This window comes from Lissotriton vulgaris, unplaced genomic scaffold (genome assembly GCF_964263255.1).
Source record: "Lissotriton vulgaris unplaced genomic scaffold, aLisVul1.2 SCAFFOLD_1407, whole genome shotgun sequence".
In the NCBI taxonomy this organism is placed as follows: Eukaryota; Metazoa; Chordata; class Amphibia; order Caudata; family Salamandridae; genus Lissotriton; species Lissotriton vulgaris.
In genome coordinates this window covers 464842-489918 of record NW_028253049.1, presented here as the reverse complement: position 1 = coordinate 489918, position 25077 = coordinate 464842, and the positions used below count along the sequence as shown (strand labels likewise).

At 44.4% G+C, this 25077-nt stretch overlaps 1 protein-coding gene across 2 annotated transcripts in view; it reads left to right on the top strand.

Moving 5' to 3' along the window:
* LOC147661180 (uncharacterized) overlaps positions 1-25077 on the top strand; it is a 224153-nt gene that overhangs the window by 109010 nt on the left and 90066 nt on the right. For both annotated transcript variants that reach the window (XM_086951259.1, XM_086951260.1), the window contains exon 6: positions 5491-5651. In XM_086951259.1, the coding sequence (XP_086807385.1) occupies positions 5491-5651 (161 nt within the window). The remainder of the gene's footprint in view (positions 1-5490; positions 5652-25077) is intronic.

Sequence of the window (25077 nt, the reverse complement as noted above, 5' to 3'; positions counted from 1 at the left end):
AGTAAAGTCCCCCTCGCTCTAGAACCCCCTTCCACCCTCGACACACCCCGTCTCAAATGCACTCTCCTCAACTGCAGATCAGCCGCAAGACACTCCTTCGCTATCGCCGATCTCATCCTAAAACTGGATCTTGACTTAATCATCATGACTGAAACATGGCTAACAGAATCTTCTACACCTATAATGGACATTCTGGTTCCCCCCAACTACCACATCACTAGACTTGACAGGACTGGCAATAAAAAAGGTGGCGGAATTGCATGTATACACAGGCGCAACCTCTCTGTCCTGAAAGTAACTTCCCCCTCCCTACCCTCCCCAACCTCCTGTGAATACATCTGCCTCGATATTATCAGTGAGGGCAAACCGATTTGCACTCTTCACGGCGTTTATCACCCACCCGGCGACAACCTTACCTTCTCCCAGCAAATCATGGATATGATCTCAACCAACTCCGGGCGACAACTCGCACAACTATACCTTGGTGACTTCAACCTCCACTGGAACGATCATAATGATGCGGTGGTAAAAGGTCTGAAGAATTTCCTTAACGCCCTTGACCTCACTCAAATCTGCAATAGTCCAACTCACAAGAAAGGCTCTATCCTCGACCTTATCTCCAAAGAAGCCTCTATCCAACTCGAATCTATCCAACCCTGTGACTGGTCAGACCATCATATTATCACATTCTTCATCAATGAAAAAGTTAAATTTAACCCTGTTCAATCCGCCAGGCCCAAAGTCTGGAAAAGAGACATGAAAAAACTAAACTCAAACTCTCTGCCCCCCAACAGCTGCAACTTACTTCTTCCTCCTACTGGCGTTAAGGACGTCCAATCCTTGACTGATCACTATCTTAATACTATGTCCTCAATAATTAATGAAGTCGCACCCTTGCAGCTAAAAAAAGCCTCCGCAAAAATCTCCAATCCCTGGTACGACGGGAGTCTCAATGACGACAGACGCGCCATGCGAATGGCAGAGCGCACCTGGAGATCAGCTCCCTCTGCACTGAACCTAAAAACCCTGAAGAAAAAGAGAAATGCCTACTTCAGGAAAATAAAACGGTCAAAATCAGTCTTCTTCAGCCGTCAGCTTGACCTAGCCAAAAATCGTCAGAGAAAGCTGTTTGAACTTATCCGAACGCAATCCAAAGAACACCCCCAACCTCTCAACACTATGGGTGAAGCTCCCTCCTGCGAAGACTTTGCCTCTTTCTTTATCCAAAAAACTGACAACATAAAGAATGATCTACTCATGGATGCAAGCCGCTACCCCAAACCCCACTGCATAGCACCAACTAAACCAAAAAACAATGCCGCCTGGTCAACCTTTGTCACCTACACGGAAGAAGAAATTGGCAAACTGCTCAGCACTCTGAAACCTTCCAATCACCTCACGGACCCCCTTCCTGCTAACGCTGTCAAAGTCCTTACCCCGTCACTCCTTCCACTCTGGACTAAAATCATTAACAGCTCACTTCAACAAGGGTCCATTCCCGACTCCCTCAAAGTTGGACAAGTCACACCCTTGCTAAAGAAACCTACAGCCGACCCCTCTGACCTCAACAACTACCGCCCCATCACCAACATTCCGACTCTTGCCAAACTGCTGGAAAAATGCGTACAAATACAATTGTCTAAACACATTACTCAGTTTGATCTTCTCAACTCTCATCAATCAGGCTTCAGAGCAAATCACAGTACTGAAACTGCTATGACTCACATAATCGATGACGCCCTCCAAATCCTAGATCATAACGATACCTGCCTCCTCATCCTCCTTGATCTCTCCTCCGCATTTGACACCGTCAAACATGAGAATTTACTCGAACTATTAAACACAAGAATGGGCCTATCTGGAACTGTGCTCAAATGGTTCACGTCCTTTCTGCATAACAGGTCGCAGAAATTCAAGAGCAACAACTTGATGTCCGCGCCAAGACCTGTATCGCTAGGCGTACCACAAGGATCCTCCCTATCCCCAACTTTGTTCAACCTAGTTATGGAACCTCTCACCACCTTGCTACAAGAATCCAATGTACACTTCCACATGTATGCCGATGACACCCAACTTTATCTCAAACTTCAATCACCCAATGACATCACGCTCTTGAACTCAACGATCAGTAGCACCCAATCCTGGCTGGCCGCTAATCATCTCAAACTTAATGCCCTCAAAACAGAGTTCCTTTTGATCTCACCTCCCGCGAAGATCACTACCGCACAAATGTGGCTTAAACACCTAACGGCACTCAATGTTCAACCCACCATCGTGGACTCAGCGAAATCCTTGGGCATAACACTCGACACCAATCTCAGCATGCAGGAACACATCAACAAAGCAACTAAGGGAGCAAATTACCAAATCAACACCCTTAGGAAACTTAAACCCTTCCTTCCAGCCAAAGACTTCCAAACTGCGGTACAATCACTTGTCATACCTCGAATAGAATACGGAAGCACCGCCCTCTGCGGTCTCCCCCTAGCTACTACGGCACCCATAAGAGCCTCTTTAAACGCCGCAGCGAGACTTATCACTGGATCAAAAAAACACTCACACATTTCCCCTGACTTCAAATCCCTGAACTGGCTGCCTTTTGAAGCCAGGATACACCTGAAAATCGCTTGTTTGACGCACAAGGCTGTCCACCTTAGCTCACCTAGATACCTCGCTCAGAAGCTGACGATTTCTGGAGGATCCAGAAACACTAGAGGCACAAACAATCTTTTGCTAAAGCCTAAAGGATTCCGCAAAGAAAAAACCTACAAACGCTCTTTCTCAGAAATGGCTCCCAGGATTTGGAACTCACTCCCCCCTGAAACCAGGCTCATCCCATCTACCATACTTTTCAAGAAAGAAGTAAAAGCGATCCTCATGGCTAAATGCACTTGAACCACTACTGGGGATCAACTTCAAAGACTCAGTGCTCATCTGTACTACTTGTTCGAACCCTTTGCTTTTTTGTTTGACTTTGAAATTGACTTACTTGATTGTTTATGATATCATTTCACTGTACTTTTAACACTATAGATGTATCTGTGTATATTTGCTCTTCTCCTATGTAAAGCGCTCTGATATCTGCGAAGATCTTGTTCGCGCTATATAAAACTTTCAAAATAAAATAAATAAATAAATAAATAAATTGTCGTAGCTCCTACCCAGAGACATAACCACAATACTTTGATAGTAAAACATGTAAGTAGCACAAATACACAGTGGGGAGACACCGCGGGAGACCAAACCATATATTAAATTAGGGGAATACGAACCACGACCTAAAGTGGAGACTGAAACCAGAAGACTTACAACAGTCGGGGACCCAAGGAACCAACCAAGGTGTGTACTCAGGAACGCCATGGAGGCCATGTGCAGAGTGGGAAACAACCGCAGACTCCATACAAATCAATGGGTAAGTCGCAGTTGTAGTTTTTAAGAAGGACCCTCCCCAGTGGGCCCTGAAGACACCCCTGGGAAGATGGAAGGTAGGAGAGTCACCTCACCCGTGGATACCCCAGGAATCAGGATACCTATACCAGGGAAGTTGGGTGCATAGGTGCGAGGTGATGTCAGAAACCACCGTAGACCACAATAGAGGACTTCAGTGAAGATTCACTGGCGAAGAAGGTGAAAGAGTTCGGTGGAACCCAAAGGTGGATTCAAGATGAGAGGTACCTTCAAGCAGAGGGGACAGATTCTATGCCACTCAGGAGTGACCAGGAGGCACGGAAGACTGATGCCCACTGATGTTGGAGCTGCGGGTGAGTTGACGGTGCCCTTGAAGTTGCAGCTTTGTGGACCGGGCGACGCTTTGGAAGACCAGGAGCTGTTCATGAGCTGTCCCATGTCTGATGTCCAGCTCCCTGAACTAGTTCCAACTTGAGTGTGCAAGGAGGTCACCAAATGTGCCCTTCAAAGCAGTCTGGTGGTGCTGGCAAGCACCCCCACTCAGCCCAATACATTAAGTCCTGTCTGGGAGGTGGTCACATCTCCCTGTGATAGAAAACCTATTGTCCTGCCTGCACCTGCTTGAGCCTGGTTCAGCAACAGGAGGGCAGAATCGGGTTTGCTGTCTGGGTCTAGAATACTGGTACCGGGAGCACTGCGGGCCTCCTGGAGGAGCTTTACAGTGCATGTAATCATATGTCCAACACAGTTTGATACCAAACATTACCGGGTTTGTTACAGCCAGTCTGGAGTTAGCCATCACGTAATGACGCATGGCCACTATTTATCGTAATGGCTGATTAATTTACAACCCAGGAAAGTGGACTCTGTAGATTGTAGGGGTGTCCTGCTCATGCAGGGGGGGCCACAGACTTCTAATGGAGCTCCCTGCCTTCAGGTTTGAAAGGCCTGCCTTGGGCGTGACTTATAGGTTTTAAGTTTTTAGGGGAGAGGTGTGGCGCTGCGGCCAGGGTGACTGACTCCATAATCTGGGGATCACGGTTCGATCCCCGGGGCCGGTGGCAGATTAGCCCAGCACCATGTGACTCTGGGCAGTAGCTTGCCTAATCTTCCCAATGGCCCCCAGCTCCTAGAGACCCTTACGGATGATGGTTCGCGCTTTACAAATGTGGATTATTATTATTATTATTATTATAAGTGCAGTGACCTCAGATATAAGGAAAGGTATATCTGTTGTAAGTGGTACTAGCCCCAGCTTACACAGGCTGCAATGGCAGACCTGTAGTTACAATTTAAGTGGTCTCCCATGGGTGGCATAATACATGCTTCAGGCCATGGTTACCCCTGGTGTTCCTATGCCTTGGGTACCTTAGTACCATATACTATCTGTGGTATACCCAAGTTCTCACCATGTCCAATTTAGGGGAGAATCACAGAGACTGGGGTCCTGATTAGCAGGATCCCAGCCAGACTAGTCAGAAAAACATAATGACACCAGCAAAAAGTGGGGGTGACCATGAAAGCAGATCCTACTTTTCTACAGATACCAATTGATGGAGATGGACTGAATGAAGGTGGGGGATGAGAAGAACAAGATGGAAGACAGAGGAAGCGCGGCCAACAAGGAGACTGAAAGAAATTTGAGGTAGAGAGGGAAATCGGGGCTTCAGAGGTGCACCACATGGAGGGTAAGGGCCGACTCTGGGAAAGAGGCAAGGAATCAAAATACAGGGAGGAAAGTGGCCGAGTTGCGAAGAAGAGACTGCATTTCTAAAGAATATTAAACACACAAGGTAGTACCTTGTGCAATATTGCATAAGATTTTTATTTCAAGGCTACGTTCATTTCTCTGTTTTGACATTGGTATGAAGTAAATCCTATATGTAATTGTTTCCTGGGAATGTTTACTATTGGAAATTGCTAAGTGTAAAAAGGAGAATGGGAATATCATAGGAATGTATACAAATTCATCTATGAACAGGATACATTTCGTATTGTTTTATCTTTAAATGTTGCCATGGATGATTATTCCACAGTTTCCTTGATTTGTTTTATATATATTTTTCTTTGCATTTCTTAAAGTTCGTCAGTTGATGGGAGCAGACATTGAAGACACAAACCACGTTGACGTTGAGTGCAATACCGTGTGCTTGTCTGACAAGGGAAACCTACAGCCTTCGTCGTCCATTTCTGACCTGGACATCCTGAAAACGGTGCAGCTGCTGAAAGAGAGGACCGGCCCGGTAAGGATCGACACGACGCATGTGCATGCTCCGAAACTAGGGGCGCTACACTTCTTTGGCCCTAATTGGGAGTCTCCCCGAGCAGTATCCCCCACAGGAATACCGCTTTGGTTGATTTTGAATTACCCAGTGTTCCCACGCTTGAGATTACCGGAAGTGGGAACATATCAGTTGCAGAAACACACCCAGTATAACCAGCGTTCTCACCTGCTCAAAGCAAGTGTAAAATATCTGATTCAATCGATTAGCAATCAGGAAATCTGCAATTTTGCCCTGGTCAGTCCGTGGCCTGCAGGTTATTCCCCATTCTGGGGCTGGTGATTATGGTGCATAGATTGGCTGGAATGGTTCATTCCATCCCTGGCTTCCCCAAGTACAGTTCTTGGCCGTTTCATAAGTGAGGGTGTTTGAGTTACCAAGGTTGAACTAATCCTCTTTTATCCCATAAACGGTGAAGTTCAGTGCTGAAGGATTTAGCTGTAATAATAATAAAGAGGCTTGGGTGGTAGATTCTACCTCTTCACTGCCCACCCGCTAACCAGATTTTGCGAGTGAACCTGTACATTCTGCCCCTGAGTCCTTATCTGCCTAAACTTCAGAGCAGTTTCAGTTCCTTTCTTTCATGAGAACCGGAGAGCTTTTGCTTGTTCACATTCTTGGCTTCCACATTTGTGCTTTTGTGGTTCACCTGACTATAAATAATGTTAAGGTTTGCATCCTGAGTGACAGAACGCGCCCACATACCCTGGCATCATGGCGCCTGTTGTGTCCCTTCATTCGTTTGGGAAGTAGCAGCACCAGGTGCAGGAAGCAGTAGTTCACACTGTCCTACCTTACACGTGTAGGTGTAATATACTTACATTCACTAGAATTTCTCAACAAGTGTGCACTGTGAGAAAGAAAGACCTTAGCATAAGCAACTAAACACACTCCAGAGTGTTACACGCTCATTGCTGACATCTGTCGGCTGAGGTTCCTAGATGAATTCATTTAATCAGGAACACAGCTGTGGTCCTGGCCATTTGATTATCAGAGCTATAGGGTTTGGGGTGATTGTAGTCCTCATTCATATGTAACCAATTGGACTAAATTTCTTAATAACATCGTTTTGTTGAAAACTATATTATGGTGACCTTGAGGACATGGGCAACCTTGGTAAATATTTAAGTCCGTGGGTTTTATTCCGGGCAGGGTCAACTCAGCGTTTTATCCTTAAAAGATTTAGGATTGAGTACCTTTAAATTTGGTCATACAGCTCTGAACAGCACTAGGAAATAGCAAATCAGCAATTGCCTTATAAAAATGGACTATTAATCAAAGATAAATTATTGAACATATTATCCCGCTTGCATATCTGTGACATATTAGAACTGGACAATTGTGGCACAATTATATAATTGTGACGCGTTGCATGCTAATGCAGCACATAGAAAGTTACTCCAACTAAAACACAATTTTTTTTTATTTTTTCAATATTTTTATTGCTATTTTACAATACAGTATATAGCACAAATAACATGAATGGACAGTTCGCTTGTTAGGAGCAAAAGGATAGCTGATTATTTTTTTCAAAGACGACTGAAGTGTCCAGTGCATTTTTCTGTCCACAGGCAGAGCTACCGACCACCCAGCTTCCCATAAACCCACACACCCGCGTGAATCCCCACCGCTCCTCTTTACTCCTAATAACATACTGAAGTCCAACCATTCTCCAGTGTTGTATTGACGGTAACTAGTGTGCAAGTTTTCCAAAGGACAGCTGCACCCTCAAAAGCCACACCCCATCCTCTGTAAATAATGCCGGATTCTGTCGTCTTCTAGTGTCTAGTAATTGCTTCAAAGGGCGAATAATAATGCCTTTTGATGTATAATTTACACCCATTAAGTAAGACTGTGATGTCACTTTAGCATTCTGGGACGCGTGCTTGATAGAACCAAGAACTCGCATGTGACTTGCATCATGATAATTCGCAGTTGATGGCACGCTAATCTATATATAATGACTTAATTTTTATGGACTTATTAATACTGCAGTTTTGCCATTTCAAAGTGCTGTGAATAAGATGTGCCATTAAATACTTATGGGGTTCTCCCAGAGAACGTCTGAGGACCTGGGAATCTAAACAGGATAAACAATACTTTGTCTTGGTGTATCTTAACAGCCCTCCTCGGGTACACAGGAGTTGAGAAATCAATTCCAACGCTCATACAAGGAACATAAATTATTGTGCAGAGAGAAGGGCCAAAGGAAACAGTGTTTTTAAGAAAAAACCTTTCTTCATATAGTCTTCATGAACAAGCAATATTTAACCAATCATTATGACAAATAGACAGTTGTCAAAAAGAAAGTAAAATGTAACGGCTCATGTGCAATGTGAAAGTGAACGGAGCAATCAGGAAAAATTAGAAACAAAAATACCTTATTTTATATACACAACACTGGCTGGATTAAGTGATTAGTCGCCCGAAGCAATGTTGAGCCTGTATACATTGACATTCCACTATCTTATTCCTTGGAAGACCTCTTGGATATTAAACAAGGGTCAAAAGGTAGTAATGCAGGTCAAAGAAGGAATTGGAATTGTCGATGTTTTGACTGGTCTTCAGAGATAAGGGTATTTTCTACCTCCTCATGCCGGTCTTCATCAGGACAAAAGGACAACTGTTGTGTTAGCCTGGGCATTCCATAATGCCAGAGATCAGCCTGGCCGGAGAGATTGTACAGTGTGTAGTTTGCTCACCAACCCTACATATATGCCCTCTTGGAAGGCACTGCATTAGTCCAATTTTACCAAGAAAAGGATTTGGAAGGTTGTGGCCTGAATCTCTGTATTATGAAAAAATATTAACCATTGCAGACGAATGAGGTTAAAAACACCTGCTGCTGTTCTGATATTTCTCTTTCGGTACCACCTGCAGTGAAGCCTTGGGGAAGATTCTGTAGCGATTTACTTAAGCTCTCTGAATTGCAACAATAGAGGGTCTAAGGGACAGGAGTGCTAAGGAGGGCGCAGGGAGGGAGCAGAACCCATCTAAAATGCTGGGCACGAAGTTGCTGGGCAAGCCCTGATTGTAAGAAATAGAACTGCATGCCTTCTAAGAACATATGATGTCCTTCTCTGGATGTTTGTCGTGTTATCATGTACATATTGAAAATACCTGGGCACTTTGCCTGGGGAAATGAATGAGCTGAAGATAGGAATGATATGATCAATTTGCAGGCAGATTTGGGCAGTCGGGCTGTTAAAGTACTCCACGGAGGCAGAAGTGGTCATTTTGGAAAGGCATCAGAAAGTGATGGGTACCATTGTGTCAAGATGCGTGTAAATATCTCAGAATCAAGCAGGGTAGCTGCTTGATCCGGTGCATGGTTACACCCTATTTAGTGCATCATCCAAAATGTCTTCTCTGTGTCGGTGTTATTCTATTTATCCCAGAAGTTTGGTAAGAAGCAAGAATTGTGACACTGGTCAGTAGTTGTGTAGGTTCTTCTGCATCTAGGGTTTTGCAGATGTGTGTCAGACAGCTGTCTCTTAAGCGGTGTGGGAAGATGACTGTGGAAAGGAGGCATATTTAGCGAGGGTCAGGGTTTCCTTTGTGTCTGCTCAAGTGTGGATGCCTGTCTGTTAAAATGAATGGGTTGACCTTTCCTAGAATGGTTATCATCTCCTTGACTGAGATGGAGTTAAATCAAAGTTGGTTTGGCTGGTTACTTGGGGTGTGATTAACTGTTCATTGTGTTCAGAGGTTTTAATTTTGAAATATTTCTCTCTTATTTTTTACTTTGAAGTTATATATGGATGTGTGTTGCATATGTGATTGGTTTGAGTGCTGACATTTCTCTAAAAGTGACCTTTCTTTCCAAATGGCTTCTTCTAGACTCTATATATTGCACTTTTTTGGGGTGAGTTGGTTTTGACACTATGCAATGCTGTTTGAGCATTTTAAAAGCTTTTGGGGGTATCTCCAAATGTTTGTGCACCCTTCCACATTTTTAGGCTTGTTGAGCCTGATTGGCTGGGTTCCAGTGCTGGCAAAACATGCAGTGGGAGACCGAGCACACAGTGATTGGAGGAATACTTGCAGTGTTTCTAACCACTGACAATTGTTCAGAGTGGCAGCCCAACCCATCATTCATTTTCTCACCATGCCGCCTCAGTTTGGACCCAGACTATGAATATCAGTCTTGGCCCTTCTCCAATAAGGACAGTCCCGCTCGAAATGCCAGGCCAGGTCCTCCCTGAACCAGAACACAGGCTATCCAAGACCGGTTCCGTCCTGATTAGGGCTCATCTGAACGATGGGTTGGAATGCTGCCACCAGTGATTGACAGTGGTTAGCAAGATGGCAAGCAGTCCTTCTGTCACCTTATGTGTGTTTCCAGTGGCATCCTATGTCCAGTGGGTTTGGGAAATTGAGATTGTCACTGGCATCTCTGCTCCTTGGTTCTCATACGCTGCAGTACTTGTCTGAGTTATGCGTCTCTACTTCCCGTGCTTTCATGTCAGAAGCCTATTAAAGTAAGAAGCAACGAGATTTAAATGTAGGTATTGCTGTTTTCTCCACCTTTCATGTCTATCCTTTTGATGTACAGAGATTAAACTAAAATGGTGTAATGCCCGATGTAAGAGCAGTGATGCTTCAAATGGGGAAGGAATATTGGGAAGGATTTATTTATTTGTGAAACATTGTTTGCCTTCTTTCTGGAGCTCTCAAGACAAGGACTTGTAGTGTCCTCCCTTGTGTGTGTTCTTTACTTTTAGAACTTTTATAGTCTCAAGAGCCTCTTTACAATATTGGGGTATCTCCATAAATCTCTCTGCTGGCTGGGAGTTGTTCTCTGGTCGACCAGATCTGCAAATCTTTACTTCAGTCTTAGATTCTGCATACTTGATGCTAATATTTAAATTGTGGTTGCTGAATCATTTCTTTACTAAACGTATTCACAGACACTGCCCTGCAGATTCAGCCATGTTCTAACTCGGGGACGCACTGTCCTCTATTTGCAGACTCTGGTATTGTGGCCCCAGGAACCTTCTCTGTTAAAATCCATGTCTACTTGCTGTTGTGCTGCATAATATTCTCCTTTTAGAGCTGCTCAAATGCTTTGGCAGGTTTTCTTGTGGTTCGGTGCATAAACGCATTAGGAAGTTGATTATTACTGTTTTGGGGAGTCCTTATGCTCTGTGAATCCAAAATAGCTACCCAGGAATGTGATCAGTCTTTTGAACTCTTGCAGTATTAGAACGCATGAGTCCCATGAAATGTGTTGCCTTCTATCACGTTTAAGAGCTTTTTCTGCATGGAGGAGTATTGTTTCTGTTTATAGCAAGTTATGATTGTGACCCTTTCACTGTGATTTGCTTAATCCCCCCCAAAAAATGCAGGAGTGCAACATTTTAGGACCTATCCCTTATTTTGTATTCAAGATACAGCCACTAATATTTCTAAAGTTCTTGTTCCTGGCCTTATACTTTGACGTAAGACAGACAAAATTCATCCAGACAATCCAGATCAAAAATCTTCTGTGAGAAACTACAACATGGAGTTTTGTTCTGAGCTGCTCTGGTGGTTGAGCTTGAGGTTTCCTGAAATTTGTGATTGTGTTGTATTTTGAGTAGGCTATTGGGGCCTATTTTTGTGTCCTGCTTTGGGTAGTATGAAGCAATTGAGCTATGACCCTATCTGCGTAAAGAATCCTCGTTGAATGGTCGTGATATAAACAACTCTTTTCTAGTTGTAGAACACAGGGGTAGTGACATGATGTTGGTAGCTGGTATCAACTGGATGGCCACAGTTATGTTTTTGTACTATTGTGGTTAAACCTATCCAAACTAAGAAAATGTGATCTATACTCAAATATTTCATCATATGGGTGGAGTTGTAGAGAATGGTGGTGGCAAGAGGTGCTTGTCACTGAAGATCTTTAAATGCTTTATACAGGTTATTTAAAAAATGATGTCCGGAGCACCCATTATGTAGCCACATTTAAATCTCCTGTATAAGAATATTGTAGACATGAATTTATAAGTGCTTTTAGTTGGTCACATTATAGGTGAACAAAATATATTCCATTATAAAAATCTTAATGTAAGCATGGTGAAGTACATGCAGATACAAACTTAGTAGCTGCTTTGGCACATGAATCCTGCTAATTTCTGTCCACATGTTAGTGGGACTTCTTTTTCATAGTTAGCCTTTAAAAGTTAATGCCTCTTAGTGATTTTTATCTTGTCTGTACCCAATAACTTCTGGTAACGGTATCCTCTTTCTAAAAATAATTTGGCCTTGGTAAGCAGTTCTATCTCGAAAGCTTTTTCTGCACTGCATTGTGCCCTATCCAGTTCTCCATATGGAGCGATATTAATTTCTCTAGTAGGGTGTGGAGTGCAGTGCAATATTGGTTGATGTTGGTTTCCTGAATAGTCTAATTTAAAGTTCAGCCTGTTCAACACACATGTCTATATCCAAAAAAAGTATTGCTCTTGTTGCTGTAATCCAAAGCAAGTCTGATAGTCATATCATTTGCATTCAGATAATTATGAAAGGCTTGTAAACCCTCAGTAGTTTAATTCCATATTAACATGGGGTCACCTATATAGCTACCCCACTGTATAATGTTTTCCAGGGAGGTAATTTGGAGCTCTTGACCAAGTGGTAAACAGGTCGGGCTTAAGAGGGAGCCCATTGCAGTGCCCCTGATCTGGCGATTAGGTTCTTGGCACAAAAAGTACTTGGGTGTTAGAAAAACCTTTGTATTTACCAACAACATAGCTGAGTGACTGCTAAAGGTTGCTGATTTGATTGACCAAATATTTCATAGATCTAAGGCCCTGTTTGTTTGCCATCCATCGTGACCTAAGAGTGAAAATCGAACCATTAGAAATCATATAATTGACATAAAAGATCTCTGATGTGGGAGTTAAGAAGGTAAGGTTGCTACAATGGAGGCTTGTTATACGTTCACATATTCTTAACTGTACTCAGAACTGAAATTAATCCCATATATTGTAACTTTACCAGAGGGATTCCGCTACCGTTGTGAATTTTAGTTAAGAAATATGTTATAGGTTTCATAGTATTATCTACATTCAAATACCTATATGTATCCTCATCAATGAGATTAAGATAGCTATAGCATCTTAAAATGGTTTTCAGTTCTGGCCTCTTAAAGACTGTTGTGCTGTAGGGCCATGCCACTATCCCCACCTGATGGTTGTTGTAGAGCTTCTCGTATACACCTGTCAAAATTCAAAGCCACTACATCGTTGCCCTTGCCAAATGAGTATACTATAACCATTCCTCCGATTCAGAAATGCTTGACTTTCATTTCTATTCAGATTATTTTTGGATCTACATTTGTGTACATTGTCAAAATCATTGAGTATCAAATTGAAGGAAACGTTGATAACATTATCATGAGGTATCACTGGAGTTGTATTGTTTAATTTAAAAGTGGTTTGCATCCAGTCCAGTATCACCTACAGTTGAATGTCTTAGTGTGAGGAAAGTGGTTCATTATATGGTGTAGTTGTGCAATCTCACCGTGTAATAAACTGAAACCTGGCTTGGGTCCAGTCAAGCTTGTTTGCAAAACCTTAGCTCATACATGGGTAGCAGTGGCTTTGAGCAGTCGGGCTTTTGCAAATGAACAAGTGCAAAGCATTTAGAAATACCAAAAAAGCTGAAAAAAGAAAGAAATGTAACGCAAAGAAAAACTGACACCAATTTATAAAATAGCCCATATTTTAACGAATTTGTAGACACCAAAAATAACTAAATCCACCAAAAGGTACCAAGGACATAAATTAAGCAAATAATAAATCACTGCTTTTTATTCAAATCACAAACAAGCATTGACTACTACCAAAGTTAGTGGTTACTTGAAAAACTTTTGTAAAGTTGTGTTCAGGTACTCTGGCCCGCTTTGGCTGACCAACTCCAGCAGGAACACGTTAAAGGGGCAAATAAGGCTTGGCAGTACAGCTACTTTGCTGTCATAGCAGCCTCCAGTCCCGGATCTACGGATGAGCCGTCTTAGACATCAATGTGGCTCCAATGCAACGGATATAGGATGCTGAGGGTGCTGATCAGGTGAAGGGGTCTTTATGGAGCAACCACTTAGTCCACAAACACAGTGGGGAGACTTTAACCACTACAGAGGTTAAGGTCCCTCGAAGTCCGCTTGAAGTCCAGCCAAAAACCAGTTGCTACTGGTCTCCGGTTTCAGAGAACCCGCGGTTCTCTTTAACTGAAGCTAGTGTCCGTCTTGGCTGACAGACTGCACTCTGGTGACTCTCCTGGGTGCACATTTTGAGCATCAAAACTGTCTCCCAGGTTGGGATTCAGAGGTCAGTAGCTATCAAGCTAATGTGGCTACCAACTTGTGGAAGCAGGGTTCTTCAGCTTTTGTGACCTGGGAGCTGTACTAGGAAGTCAACAAAACTGACTCTTGGAGTCACTTTTTCTTCTGCTTGTGGCTCGGGTGCAACCTTTCCGTGAGCAAGGCACCACAGGCACAGTCCTCTCTTTGCCGGCCCAAGGATCAGTAGGTGCTGTGCATTCTTTGGTGCAGCCTCTCCTTGCCGGGTTCAGGGAACATCAGGGTAGTTCTGCCTCATTCCTCTCTCCAGTGCAGATGTGATCTGAGGTCTGGGTGCCAGGGGTGCCACTTTTTTGCCCAGATCTTACCCTTGGGATGCAAATACTACTAAATAATCAGCTACCAGGTCCCCGCCCACCTTTTGATGACTTCCTGCATAGTGTGGCATCTAGCTATCCCAAAATGCAATATTTTTCCACTGCCAAGATGGCAGAACTCCTCAATTGGTGACCCGGTCTAAGTGAGCTGCTGTCAGACAAAACCGCCAAAAATGATCTTGTTATCTAGACCCTTTAATAGCTTTACAATGTCTTGTGTATACCCCAGAAAGTTCAAGTGCATGTAGCTGGAAAAATAGCAAAATGACCACAGCTGTGCGGAGAGCATGCACTTTCTTGTGGAAGCACATAACTTCTACCAAACACGTGTACTCCTGGCTCCTAACATGGGGCGGGAGCCCAAACTCCTCTCTGATGATACATAATTGTCTGGCGACAGCTGCACTGTGGAGCCAGACCATAAAAAGGAAGGTCATTAGTTTAAATAGCAAAGGTGAGTTAGCAGTTTGAAAACAGCTCTGCCTGCCAGCAATGGCAGGCTGGGAGCTTTGCTGTGCTTTGTCACATTAATGGTGGCACAATGAGTGCTGCAGTCCATGAGGGACACTTTAACGTACAGGCCCTGGTACAATATGCTAGGGACTTATAAACGTAGGGGCTTATAAAAGTTAACCTATGCCAACTGTGGATAAACCAATCCGTCATACATGTTTTAAGGGTCTGAGCACTGCACTTAGTTCTGGTTAGCAGTCCTCAATGTACTCTGAGTTGAAAAAAATCCATAGCATCCGTCCAAAACTGTAGGGTGATCCTGCAAAAAGAGGCACTTCCTTACACTTGGTATATGAGACACCATGACTGGGTTCATTCAAATAGCTGACTTATCCAATGGCTTTCATATCCTGATTTATCTTCAAAGAGATGGTTACAATCTTTGTTAATACTAGAGATTTGCTGGTTTACTTGGTGAAGTTTTCCTTCAAATTAAGTCTAGTTGCCAACATAGGATGTCCACTTTCAACTCCTGTTTATCAGACGTATAGTAGATTTGTAGAGGATACCTTTACGGAGAACAGAAATTTCATCTGATGTATGTTCCCTATTTGATAAGCTGGTTAAAAAGTTTATTTATTCTGATCTACTGTGCAATGATGTGGGCGGTGCTCTTCATGTCACCGAAATCAAGCTAGCCTTGCTGATGAGGGGTGATACCCCGAAACCGGTTCCAGATTGCTTGTTTCTAGTCCAGGGAGGACCTGGCCGGGCAGTGCGGGCTGAACTGTTACCATGGGGAACAGGGTCAAGACTTATTAGCTTATGGCTGGGTTTAAACTGGAATGGCATGGGGAGCAAACAAATGCTGGATTTAGGCCCAGATCTCAGTTCTGGGGTGAATGTTTGACATTGTTCAGCTTTCTGTCCATCTTTTGCATATTCCTATCTGCATCATCAGACTTGTCTGCATAAGTGTATATCCTGCCGGTATTGTAATCTTTTATCGCACATGAATTTGACAGCTTTTTAATTTCTTATGTCACTATGCGTTCATTATGCCCTCTGAAATGTCATCATTCTTATTTTTGACTTCTTCCCGATTCAAATTCTTAATCTCTGTTCTGACTTCCTCCATTTCCATTAGTAATTTCCTCATATGATATTATTTATGTTCTATCAACATGCCAGTAAAATCTCTAGAATATTCCCTAAGCTTCCTCTACCATTTTGCTGTGCATCCTCATTCGTATCATTAACTGATGGAAAGATGCTGATGTGTAATGGAAAGATGCTGATGTGTAATGGAAAGATGCTGATGTGTAATGGAAAGATGCTGATGTGTAATTCTCTCTAGATTCACTGTTGTGGACATGTTCGAATTCAATGAACAAACCTCTCAAACCTCTTGGTTTTGCCTTTGTGGCTTTGCCACTCTTGTTGACCCGTTCCTTGGGCACCAAATAAATGCTTGGTTAGCTCTTGCCTGTTGTATGTGTTTAGCAATAATGTGATACATGGGCATACAAAGCATTGCAAGTACATTCTTAGAGTGAGGGTCTAATAATAAGGTACTGAATCAGAGAAGAATAAACAACACTACGAGATTAACTTTTACAGGCTAAACCTAAAGAAGCCCCACTAACCTATGGACAGGACTGAACAGGGTTCGTTTGTCAAAGAAGCTACTAATTTTGTATCGGGATAGACTATGCATATACTTTTTCATAGTAGAATGTGTTCTGTTGACGATGTGTCAAATAAAAGGACTTCTTTGACTTATAATTTCAAGTTTTGAGTTATTCTTACTTCAGAAGTTTTCAAAGCGGATATATATAAGGTGCTCCTAAGGTCAATTAAAAAATAAAATTATGCATCACACTAGTGGGTAACAGGTGCCTCAGAGTTTACATTTAGGCGATGGGCCATATTGCCTACCTACCACATATTAGACATAATTTATACTGGTATTGACATGTATGAGGAGATGTCTCTTCTTGTTGAGGCAAAGCAATAAAATCTCCCATGTTCATTGGGAAAGGGAGGTCACGGTATGGAGAGGGTATTTGGTAGCAAAGTATAGGGTAAGTTAGAGTCATGTGGTATTCGGTTTGTTGAAATTGCGCTTTGAGGTGTTGACACTTTTTGAGTCTAAATGACCATTGGATGTTTCAGACTGGCGCCTCTAGTTTTCTTGAGTCTATTTTCTGTGATGAGTTTCTCCTGTTTGGTGTGAAGTCATTTATGGCGGCAGGACTCAAAGAATGGTTTTGGTTAAAGGTCAAGGCTGTGCTCCAGGATGAGGCCGTTAAAGAAGATGACTTCAGAACTTCTCTTCGAAGTTGTGGTTGAGTGGGATATAGCGGATTCTGTGTTTCTACCTTTGAGGTGACTATAGACCTACCTGTGTCCCTGAAAGGAAAATGTTTTTGTTGAGGGCTTCTGTCTCTGATCTGTTGTGCCTGTTAATGTGACACAGACTTTACTAATTGTTTGGCTTAGTGGCGCTTTAAGATTTTTCAGATAACTCCTTTCTGCAGATAGTGTAGTTGGCCATTGGTCTGGTCTCTGTAGGCGTCAGGTTTTCACTTGTTCGTTTGGACCATGCCTTTTTTAGGTCGAGCCTAGCGCAGCGCGCATGCGCTGCTCTATGGCAGGTTCTTGTGATCACTCCAAACATCCCCAAGACTTCTCTGTGTGGGTCTGGCAACTCCCACACATTCCATTGGCCTTTGAGTGTGGCTTTCAATAATGAAAGCACGCAAATGGCCAAAGACGGGTGCATGTCCCGCCTTTTCTCTAAACGTTCACTCCCATGGTGTTTGGGACTTTGGAGCGAGCAGCGGCGCGCAAGGTGGCAGCTGCATTCGTCCCTTGTTGTGGATCATGTTACTAATTAACACAGCGTGGTAGCTTTCACTTTCTCAGCAGCGCTTGTTTTCTGTTTCCATGATTTTTGTCCTTGTGCATATATTGCAAACGCACGCATTTCATTAAGAAATCTCATGGAGTAAACAAAGAATTTATTATTTATTTCTGAGTTATTCAAATAATGTGCCTGGGTACCGCGATGCTTACAATGGTGCCTGTTTTTATGTATTTTTTTTGGGGGGCGAGCAGCCCCAGGTGAAGCTGTGGGCTTGCCACAGGGCAGGGGCATCTCTTCTCCTCGTGCTAGTGGCGCGCAATGCTTATTTGCGGAGGCTGCAGACAACTGCTATGGGGCATGCAGCGTTCTCCTCCTGAGTGCAATGGTGGCAAACTTTCACTTGGGAGCATGCAGTGATCTCGCCGGCAGTCTCTGCTTTAACCTACAGCCGCGGTCTCCGCTACAGCATGGGAGACTGGGAGCTGTACATGCCACTAAATACATCTGGTGAGTTTGTGCAGGGGCAATGTGGCTACAGTTCAGGTTTGTTTTTACTTTTCCATTTGACATTCTTCTAGTCTCCGCCGTTTCGGGCAAAGGCATGAGCCTGGAGCTTCACGCCCGGACCCCGCTTGCCTGCTGGTTCAGGCAATGTGTGACGGCACGGCGGGCCTCTATCACCGTCTGTGTTTTTAACTGCCTAGGCTGACGGGCACTGCAGGCTCTGCGATATGCAGGGCAGCTTATATTTACAAAGGTGTTTTAACCTCTGTCGTGGACTGCCTCTTTGCAAGTCACTGTCACCATGGCTGAGTGGGTTGAATCGAGCGACTGCTGGGTGGCGCTGCAGCCACTACTGCTCCCAAAGCAGGGCAGTCGCCCTGATGCTGAGGGACAGCAGGCACTGGAGATTCCGGGGTGGGGTTTTATTCAATGCCGGTGCGGCCTCTGTCTTTTCCCCTGCCGGTGGGGTGCCGCAATAGACAGCTGCCACTGACTACATGTGGGCCTCGAGGTGTTTTGCAAGACCTCATTCTGTGGGCGATCCTCCCTCCTCCTCTAACCGAGGAGATGGTGGCAGGTGAGGGCAGCTTACTGGTGCCTCGTTAGGTAGGGGGCATGGCATGTTGTGGACCCCATCATATCGTGATGGGCCAAAGTGCGCCGGTCATCAGTGTTGTGTCGATAACGCTGTATGTGTTTCTTGTGCTGCCCGCCATCTAACACAGCCTCTCAGAAGACAGACAGCAGCTGTTGTGGGGAGGTGATGGAGGCAAACAGGCACTAATTCCTCCCTTAGGCGAGGAAAAGGTTCACCCTCTTCTTGGGGCAATGTGACTTCTTCACCGAACAGGCAATCGCTGCAGTACCGATATATATATATCCTCCTCCTGCATGGCAGTTAGCAGTAGGGCAGCACGACAGGGACCCGTCTCAGCACCTACTTTCAAAAACTGCAGGTTACTGAGCACTGGCAGGACCAGGCCTGCTTAAAGCTCTGCCCTGGAGTATCAGTAAAGCGAAGTTTCATCAATTAAACAGGCATGTTGTCAAGCTGGATCTTCCGCTCCCGTTGGACGAAACTGCGAAGTAGAACAAAATCTTTTATTATTAATTTCAAATAAACATGCTCACTCTATCCTTCATAGTTTAAAAGAACTTCTACTGTCTTTTTTATCCTAAAACTCACCCTGTGGCAGTTTTTCTGCCAACTCCTATGCGTGGCCTTGTTTTGCTGCGCCATACGTGGCTCACTAATGAACTGGCTTCTTAGGTCGAGCCTAGAGTCAGACTAGCTCTTGCCAAACACTTATAAGGTCCCAAAGGCGAGACCTATTGGCTCTGCCAATGCTTGTCTGGTCCCTGCCCTTGTGTGGGATGGCCATTTTGCTCGGTTTTCACAGGCGGCCTGGCTCATGCTGCCCGCAGCTGGGGTGGTGGCACGCTAGGTCGCGGTTGGAGGAGTGTGGACATGGATACCTTCCACTGCAACCATGTAATCTAAAAATAAAACCTGTTTCTTTTGGACTAGCACATAATTATGTTATATTCGAAACACACAATCCTTGTGATCCATAATTTAGGAAACATGCTGTCAACTGAGATATCCCGGGTAATTTCAGACTGTTGCCATCTCTGGCATGGAGCAGTGCTTTTAAACTTATTTTCAAATCCTGGCGAACATTATCATTAAATATGAAATGAATATGAAGGGAAGCACTTGAGGGGGGAGGGGTCTTGATTATGTTAAAAAGTGGAGGAATGCATGTCGATCGGTCTCCGGGGATATCTGGAAACGAGTTTGTGCTTTTTTTTAAATGTTAATTGTGTCAGGGTTGTGTGTGCACAGGGTATTTGCATGTGTGCGCGGCTGGCGCCGAGCCATCTGCGAGCTGTCGCCGTCTCATTTCGAGGCGGCTGAGCCCTGGGGCCGCCACCGACCCTGGGCGTGCTTCCGCTCTGCAGAGCTCCCAGGACGCTGCTCGACATGAGTCTGCAGAACAATGTTGTTGTGAGCTTTACTGGGTCCAGGAACAGGGGGGATTCTCGACTGACGATCAACTTTAACAGTCTTAACATCCAGGAATGTTCAATCGAAAAGCCTCGGTGCTTTTCACAGCGTCAACATTATTACAAACGCTGGCAGAGCAAATGGGTCTGTCCTTGGCAACCCAGCAATATTTTTGGATTTATTTATTTCCTCTTTGTGCAAAGAAGTCATGCAAACTGCATAACATAAATTTAAAGTAATAAAAATTCTGCAGTCAAAACTTTGAGCACATGTTTTGAGCATGTTTGAAAAAAACAAAATTAGAAAGTGACTCAATTCAGGAAATTTGGTTTTGGGTAATTACAACTATACAAGTACATATAAGAACTCATTTAAACAAGGACTCATCTTAATAAGCAGTGGGAAATCAAGTAGAACTGGGTGAAGAACTGAATCCAAGACCGTGTTTGGTTATATCCGGTACTTGAATAACAAGGCATTAACGCACTTTTTACTATGAATGCTATGGGACATTAAAACCACAGTGAATGAATATAAGAACATTTGTCATACTATTTACATAATTCAAGATGTATTATAAAGTGCAATGTGCAGGGCATGGAACAGAAAGAGAAAGTGATATGGACACAAGTTGACTACACAGATATGTTAACCTCTTCACCACGGTGGACATTCCGCCGCGGTGCTGAAAAAAAATGTTGCATGCGCAGTTTGGACGGGCCCTGGCCGTTCCACGCCCACCGTGACGTTGGACAGCCGTGGGGCCGTCCAGACACATCGAAGAGGTTAAATCAATCACAAACAGGTCCACAAAAAACCTCAATATTTTGGGTCCCCAAGTGGATAGAGTCCTCTCTTTGGAGCCAATGAATGTATACAGGTCAACGAGTGATAGCAGCTTTATTCCTTCCCATGGTAGTATGTTCAATAGTTCATTCTTCTACGATGCACTATCCATGAATGAGACTTTTTAGGAGCATCATAAACACAAAATAACTGAACATAAATGAACATAAATGAAAATAAGGCTTTTTAACCTCCATGCATTTTCTATAAACTTTGAAATCGAGTATGTAAAGCGTGGGTTGGCATCTGTTTCGCAAATCCCAAATGCATTTGTGACCACTTATCACAAGAAGTGTTCTTCTGTCTCAGGGAAAAGGTTGCAGGTAGGAAACCTATATAATACTGTAAGTGGATTGGTCCACTTTTCAGTAAACGCCACTGTGTCCCTAGTCTAAATTTAATGTAAAGCGCCCTTCTGCTTGTGAATCTGATTTGATCGAAAAATTGTTTGTATGCAAACTCTGATTCAAAAGTAAGAAGTGTTCGTCAAAGTTCGCTCTCTACAGTGATCTGCGTGCTGAGGACAAATTCCCAGTATCTACTTTTTAATACTAACTTTGCATTTTGGGGAGCGTGTGATGGAACTTCCCAGTAGTTATTTAAACCTTCCCTCCTACACCAAGTATTTACATGTACATGAGTCACCCATGCCAACTTACTAGCATCGATGGAGGAGGCCAACTCACGAAGAGCAGTGCGATACTGAGTAAGTTCCTCGGTCATCCAGATCCTTATCCAACAAACGATTGGTCTTAAATTGGCTAAACTAGCAATGGGGTTCAGGGCAAGGGCTAACTAGACTGGTGTGTTGGCAGAACTCAGTGGGATGGAAATAATGGTTTAAGGAATCTGTTTTCTCTTGTTTGCGCGCTGTCAGCCTTGCAGTAACCCTAGAGTTCATCTCCATACTAGGCAGCGTTGAACGCCTTTGATGTATATATCTAGAGTATGTTGCTTATTGGTGATTTGCTGTTTTTTTGATAAGTTTGTTAACGGCTGGTGATCTGTGGGACAATAGTAGTTTTCTTTGTAGTGGTTTGAATTATTTTCACTTTGATGCTATTATGAGGGTTAAATGCCATACATTTAGATTTCCCTTCATTTATTTCCGAACCATCGTTGCTAAACTAAACTCGTTTAATCTTTAGAGTAACACACTGAGGCCCATCGGGGTCTTCAATATTAACAATGCATCATCTGCAAAAAGTAAAGTAGGCACTTTACTTCTTGCGATGGGGGTTGACTCGTTTTTGCAGTATAACAAACACTATAATTATACATGGATATTTAAGAAGAAAAGTGTTGGTGCAAGAACTCACCCCTGGCACACACCTCTATTAACTTGTATTTTTTCAGACAATTTGCATGCTGTCCCCAACGCACTTGGGCAAAATGGTTTTTGTGAAGTTTGATTATAGCAGCAAGACGGTCAGTTGGAATGTTCTGTCTCCGTAGAACCTCCCACAGTTTTATTTGTGCAACCAAATCAAAGGCAGACCCCGGGTCAATGAATGCCATGTAAAGACCTGCTGACATAACATCGAATGTTCTCCATTCCAAAATAGCGAAGTGGAATACCTGGTCAATCGTGTTCAACTGAGGCCTAAAGCCCACTTGCACGTGGGAAAGAATAATGGTCTCATCAATCTATTTATTAAGTCTGTCGAGTACCTGCTTACCGAAAATTTTCTGCAAGCTGTCCAGGAGACGTATTGATTGGTAGTTTCCTGGATAAAAGAAAGCACCCTTTTTGTATATGGGAATGATCTCTGCACCGCCTTATGTCTGGGATTGGGCCGCCGGTAAAAAGTGACTCATTGCAAAAGTAAATATTGACACAGTCATGTAAAAAAAAATCATAAACAATACACGAGTATGTAACCAGAGGAATGTTTGTTCAGCTCTATACATCCATTAGTCTCTTCAGCTGTCATTCGTGTTTTGCTTAATCCCAACACTAAGTGTATCATGGGGCAGTTGGTCAGCCTGCTTCAGCTATTAGCTCTCTTCCACTGTGGGTGATTGCAGTTTGCCTGATTGCATGTGTACAGCACCCTCTGTACTTACATACACGCTCATCACTGGGGACCCCAAGGACACCTTTCAGTTTTTCCCATTTCCTTCCATTCTTTCCGTTTCTTTATCGCTTTTAGGTCTCACCTGCGACAGCTTATGTACTCACGCTTGCAAGAGATGTGATTTTCTACAAACAGCTTGAAGCCCGCTCCCTGCTTACCCTTCATTGGCTTCATTGTCACTGATATTTGCTGCCTCGCAATTGGCCTGCACGTGCTGGCTTCACTTCCTCTTCTTAAGTGTGGTGCATGGACCGAGTACGGATGGCTTCATCTTGATTAGGGTCCTTCCACAGCTATGATTAAGATTCCCTTTTTTTCCAATGTACTGTCTTGTTGCTTCTTTCCTCCTACCTGCCTTGTCCTTGCACCTTCTTCACGCTCACCCTCCTGTTGCTTCTACCATCTCCCCTCCTGCTGTCTATCTTGCTTCGTCCCTCCCATCCCCCACTCTTCCGCTGTCCTTGTTGCTTATTCCCTCTGCCCCATCGTCTGTTTTGCTTATTCCCACCCAACGCCAACCCTCTTGTTTGCCGTGTTGCTTATTCCCTACCAATATCCAACATCCCATTGTCTGTTGTTTTTCACCCCACCTGCCATAAGAAAACAAAAGCACTATTACCTGGCAAGCGCTTTTCCCCCCGTCTTGTTGCCTGTTCCTGCCACCTTCCCTCCTCTTGTTCGTGTGCCTCTTACATCGTACCTTCCCTCCCGTTATCTGTGTTGCCCCCCCCCACTCTAAGGAACAAAAAAGTGCTATGACGCAGCCAGCACTGGCTGTGACATAGCACTATTTTTCTAATATTTCGCCATGCTGCTGTATAACCTGGTTAAAAGACATTGGCAAAGCCAATAAATCTTGCGTTGGTGAGGCTTATTGGCTTTGTCAGTGCTTGTTTCGGTATTTTTAGACCTCGTTGTGTGTTTAGACCATGTTCTCAGATTTCAATAATTCAACTCCAGGAATACATTTTCTTTGCACAAATAAAATAAGGTTTCTATACCAGGCCTATGTGCACCTGCTTGCTGAGAAGCTTATGTACAGTGTAATTACACAAGCGCTGACAAAGCAGTAGAGAGCACTCTAGAGCATGAATGTTTCTACCCCAGTAGGTGGTGCAAACATTGCCAGGCTGTTTGGCAGCGCCGCCCGCCATAAGCAAAGGGTAGGGGGGCGTATGGGGTCAATCGGGGGTGGGGTGGTAATACAATATAAATTAAAATAAAACTTGCCGCCGGCCGCCTCCAGCGTTGTGATGCTTCTCCTCCTCTTCCTGGGTGACGTCCCAGCAGCCACTGGAAAGGACTCCCATCCAATCCCCGTACTGCAGAGCAGCGCGGGCATTGGTCTGAGCAGGTAGGAAAGACGCCCTGCTCAGACCAGGGAGTCTGTGGGGTTTCTCCAGCCCGGCTGCTCAATGCGACCGCTCCCTAGGTCCTGGTGGGGGAAGTGTAGCTTGACCCTGGCGGACCTGCTGCTGCAGCGACCAAAGCACCAGGGCTGTGGCTCGCCGAGGCATGCACCCTCCAGTTTGTCCCTGTGTTCGACTGCAGCTGACGCGGTTGCAGCCCGACGTACTGACTGGCCCAGCCAAGTGAGGTCAAGGGAAGGTGGCAGACCGTTGTGCCCGCACCAGGCTCGAGGTACCCGGCTGTGAGGCGATCAGCGCAACCGGAGGCGAATTCCCAAACCGGCATCACCCACTCTCTGACTGACCAAGTGCATAGGTGAGGGGAATCGGGAGGGACCCTGCCCCGCGGGATGGTTGGCCGCCCCACGAAGCGGACACGGCATGGCCACGCAAAGTCCCGGCCCTCATGCCTGCCCTGGCACGAATGAACTCCCCGCTCGCTGCCAGCCACTCCAGGAAGGAAGCATCGCCGATAGTGGGAACCTGATAACGGCTCCAACGCCCTCCAAGCCCCGTAGAAGTGCAGGTGTCATGGGGTTCGTGGCGCGAAGGGGAGAGG